The sequence below is a fragment of the Brassica oleracea genome, chromosome C3 (assembly GCF_000695525.1).
Source record: "Brassica oleracea var. oleracea cultivar TO1000 chromosome C3, BOL, whole genome shotgun sequence".
NCBI lineage: Eukaryota > Viridiplantae > Streptophyta > Magnoliopsida > Brassicales > Brassicaceae > Brassica > Brassica oleracea.
The window spans coordinates 19,831,694-19,836,649 of record NC_027750.1 but is presented as its reverse complement, the minus strand read 5'-3'; the positions used below and the strand labels follow the sequence as shown (position 1 = coordinate 19,836,649).

Genomic DNA, 4,956 nt, shown 5'->3' with positions numbered 1-4,956 from the left:
ATTTCACGTTCAGGTGTTATAATATATAAAGCTTACCCTTTATTCTATGATTTTGGCAACCCAAGCTTTGTATTTGATATTAAACTGATAATTTTTGGAAAACCAATTCAATTGCATGAAAAATTTAAAATATATATATATATATATATACTCTTAACGCAAAAGCCTTGTTTCTTCAAAGGCAAATGCAAAGCTCTGTTTTAGAAGTTTAGGAACAATGACTAACAATTAAAAAAGAGAGTTTTTGGGAATAGTTATGGCAACTACAGAGTGTAGTGATGTCCTGATGTATCAATGTCCATGCCCTTTAGCTTTGCGACTGATTCAACATGTCCCTTAAATGTGTGAATCTCCCTAAGCCTGTCAAAACAAAGCATTCACCAATAAGGAGCAAGCAACTTCTAGTTTCTTCCGTTGAAATCGATTTAATCAAAGTACACTTACCTAGCTATCTAGGCCCTTTTCTTGGCTTGCTCAACGATCTGAGACAGCTCTCTGTAACCCTCGTTCTCTGGGAAGACGTTGACCTCTTGTCTTGTCTGCAGACCATGCTGCGTCCTTTGTTCTCTCGCCCACTCAGCTTGTCTTTCTCCAGCACCGTAATCTCTCCTGGTCGTCAGAGCGCTCTGCTCACAAAGTAACAGCAGAAGCAATGAGTATTATGTTTACCATCAAGATGTAAAAGAGAGTTAGCTGTGTGTACGTACCCTTTTGTCAAACATGCTGACCCAAGCCTTTCCACTCAAGATGTATCTAATGGCAAACTTCAAAATGTCTTGTGGGATGTATGTTAAAATACTGTAAACCCAAATCACAGCAGCCCATCCCCAACCTATACCCTTCACCTATGCAAATGTCCAGTTTGCATGCACTGCAATCAAAGTAGCAATCTGCGTTTGGAAGGAAGAGTGAGATGAGTTTTTTTTCTTGAATTCTTTGAAAATATATGATGTTCTTAACTAATTACCAGTTGTGCAATGATGAATGCAATCATCAGAAGCGCCCCAGGACGTTCAACGAATGACCAACTCCTTGACCTCGTGACGAATATAAGCGCTTGGCTGATGTTACTAACTTGTAGGTACACAGCAAACATTAGTTCATCGTTATTGTCCCTGATTGACCTCACACCAAACTTGTCCTGTAAGTAAAAGGTAAGTATTAGTTTCTTACACAATATATTTATCTATACAATCTCCCTAACACATACCAAGCAGAAGTCAGTCTTGTGAATCACCCAGAAGAAAATCACACTCATAGTGGCTTGGTTGCCTCCCAAGACAGTTCCAGTGGCAAATATCGTCAAGACCACCAAACATTTATGACAGAAAATTACCTGCAGCGCACCAGGTCATCTGTGGAGGCTCCAAAGGCAGGCTGAACTTCATGGATTGCATGGAGAAAATCCTCCATCGTGATCTTAATATTCTTTTCTTCCACTGGCTTTGTAAGATCATCGATGCTTAACTGTCTGTTTAACGCATATGATGTAGCACTTTTAACAACACCTTCAAGCTCCGCCCCACTGTAATTTTTTGTTCGAGCAGCTGCCAGAAAATATTGGCATATCATGTCAGTGACACACTTATGCGAGTAAGTATCTAGTCAAAAATAAAGACATGAATACATTCCATGATTTGAAGAATTATCATCTAAGAATCCATACCAAGCTCTTGGAGATTGATATCATGACCAAGGAAAGAAATTTCCTTCATCTTGTTTGTGTGAATCTGAAGAATTTGGAAACGTCCAGCTTCATCAGGAAGGCTTATCTCAACTTGAACCTCCAATCTTCCCGGCCTATAGTCAAAATAATAAAAATAAGAGGCGCATGCAGCGAATACACTTTGTATAGTACCTTCTCAAGTGAACATTAACGAAAATTACGGTATAAAACCTACTTCAAAACATTGAGGTTATGTAACTGGAGGATTAAAGAATCGGTAACTATCTATTACACAAGATCGATATACCTTAAAAGAGCTTCATCAAGCAAATCCTTTCTGTTTGTCATTCCAATAAGCAAAACATTGTTCAAGGCCTCCACACCATCTATCTGAAAAAGAAGTGGTAGCCACATCCGTGAAAACACCGAATTAACAAATATTAGCAAGAGCCAAGATCTTTGACTGACCTTTGTCAAAAGCTGGTTCACAATACTATCATGGACACCTGTGCCATCTCTGGTCGAGCCTCTTGACTGAAAATTACAAAGCATAGAATTGTAATTATTTTGTTTAAAACTCATATAACCAGCAGATCATGACAATCAATATCCAAACTCTATTAACCGGAATCAATGGGGCTGGTCGTCATACTTAAAAACATATTTACAACTTCAAGCTAGCAAAATTAATCTACTGTATAGTCAAAGTCGCATACCTTACAAATAGCATCGATTTCATCAAATATAATGACGTGTAACTCACTCGCATCACCTGAGAAATAAAATAAGAGTGCCTCATTAGCACATACGTAGAAAAAGAAAACACAGATCAGGGAGAACATTTTTTTCTTACCAAGGGTCCTCTGGTCTTGCTCAGCATCAGCAAATAAGTCTCTTACATTCTTTTCTGTCTCACCAACAAACTTGCTCAGCACCTCAGGACCATTAACGATCTATTATGCCAGCAAAATAAAACCAGAAGCATTAAACATGTTGGTTTCAGGAACAATAGCAGTGAATCAACTAAGAAACTAAGTTAATCAAACATTAAAAGAAAGTAAATCAGTTGTAGCGAACAAAAGCTGGAGATTTACGCTACTAATGTATGAAGAAAACTAAACAGACAGTAACAGGTTCTCGCAAAAGGGAGACCACCTATAAGTGTAACAAAGTTAATCACACAGTGATCAGAAATACCTTTGGATCCTTTCCATTCAGCATCTTTCCAATTTGCCGTGCCATAAGGGTTTTTCCTGTACCAGGAGGTCCAAAAAGAAGCATTCCCTTAACGTGCTTTATCCCCAATCTACACGATCAAGAAAAACTAACATAAAAGGAAAATCCATAACGAAAGTCTAACATTTGCTTAAAGATAAATCACAGAACCTGCTCGTGACATGAGGTGGAAATACACGAGACGCAAAAGCTCTTCTAAATATATCAGCAAACTCTGCACCCAGACCACCTATGCCCCTTTGATGGAGGTTTGATTGCACAGACTTGAGACGATAAACAGAAGGAAGTGGCAAAGACGAAGGAGATGAGATCGGCTGTCTGCGCAAGAGAGAAGGAAGCTAGGGTTTGTCGATGCGCTGGTGATTCCCGTGTCGTCTAAATTATGGGGCTTATGGGCCAAATCTACCAAGAAAGGACAAACAATTCCCGTGTCGTCTAAGCTATGCCCACTTGGACGCTTTCCCTGATCAGATTATCATCCTTTTAGTATTGTAATCCTCCTTTTAGTATATATATATACCTCCTAAAACAGATTATTTGTAAATAATAATTCAAAATTTTAGATGGAATTTGTGGTTGAAAACGTCTTTAGAGTTCAGAATCGTTACACTCATCATTTTTAGAGGGTTCGTGCATGAAACGTTTAACGGTTTAGTCTTGCATTTGGACATAACGAATTATTTATCTGATAGTAGATTTATCAGATGATAGCCATAAAGCTCAAACGACCCACTGTAAATTAAAAGATACATATTTAATATATAACATTGATAGCAAAAAAAAAAAAACCTTTTACCAAAAGTGGTGCAGAGGTTCTAAAAGGATAGCTAGGCTCTAATTTAAGATCTTAAAAACTTTAAAGAAAAACCAAAAAAAGCAGAAGAAAATAAAAGGGAGTACCCATGATAGGGCTATGATACATCTACTCTACAAAGTTGAGTTTTTCATGATGATAGTGTTAACAAGAGTTATGGGAATCATTCTGGATGCACATGGATGATGAGATATTATATTCTTCTACTTACTCCAAGAATCAAGTTTTCGTCAAAACAGCTTTAAGTGTTCTTCCAACTCCTTCACACATAGAGAAAAATGATATATGTGTTCTTGCTACCTTTCGTGCAACCCATTCATGTGGAGGAACCATGCGACCATCATCATCATCATCATGAGAATGCAAATTATGACTACTCCTTTAGTTGCTCTTAGTGTTTCCATAAACCTTGCACCAATCAGGGACATTAATAGATACAGATGACTGTTTTGCCCCTTTGACCTCCTTGCTTCTGTGAATGTTTATGGTGAGGATTCAACAAAAGTAGAATAAGATGGAGAAGAGAAATGACTTTTGGATTGTTTTATTTCAAGACTTGGTGTTTCTCCTTCTCTCAAAACTGACCACACGTCTTCTTCTTGAAACTCTTCTTCCCCTTCTACTCTCATTGCCGGATCTCTTCTGCTACTAGATTGGCTTCTACTGGCTCGTGGGTCCATAGCTGGATAGATGGAGAGAAAGAATATAAGATCAAATCAGCAAATAATGAGTTGAGACAAGAAATAAATTCTTCAACTAGTAATGCAAATGCTTTTTGCTTTTTAAAGAGCTCTTTTTATGTAGGCTTTGAATGAGATGCAGATTAACACGCATATTTATTGCAGAACATTAATTTTGCAGATTTTTCTGCATTTGAATTTCATTCATCTTTTTAAATGGAGAACAAAAAAACACAGTTAAATCTGCATGCGGATTCATTTTAGAAAGTAAATTAATGATCTGCAAATAATGAAGGAAATGTGTTGGGCAGCTTGCTGGAGACCAATCATGTGTTTTTGATTTTTTTCTGCATTAATTCTTTATTAATAATTCTATACAACTCATTTGATTCATTTTAAAATTAAAGATAAACTCTTTTAAAATTATAGTTAAATAGTTCATTTCATTTGTTATCTTAAGTCATAATTTATTTTAGACATTTTTTTAATAACAATGATTTAAAACATATATTATTTATGGGCTTTTTGCAAAAGTGACTCAAAACTTGGAGTCAAACAGA

The 4,956-nt window shown here is 36.8% G+C and overlaps 1 protein-coding gene across 1 annotated transcript; it reads right to left on the bottom strand.

The window, feature by feature from the left end:
• Positions 1-263: 263 nt before the first annotated feature.
• On the bottom strand, positions 264-4,396 carry LOC106330061 (vesicle-fusing ATPase-like). The gene is made up of 14 exons (XM_013768620.1): positions 4,302-4,396; positions 4,017-4,124; positions 3,053-3,220; positions 2,864-2,972; positions 2,520-2,619; positions 2,383-2,438; positions 2,135-2,200; positions 1,974-2,056; positions 1,667-1,800; positions 1,348-1,547; positions 968-1,141; positions 708-845; positions 475-626; positions 264-360 (listed from the first exon to the last, which is right to left on the bottom strand). Exons 1-14 carry the CDS (start codon positions 4,394-4,396, stop codon positions 264-266), a joined length of 1,680 nt encoding a protein of 559 aa, XP_013624074.1.
• Positions 4,397-4,956: the final 560 nt, after the last annotated feature.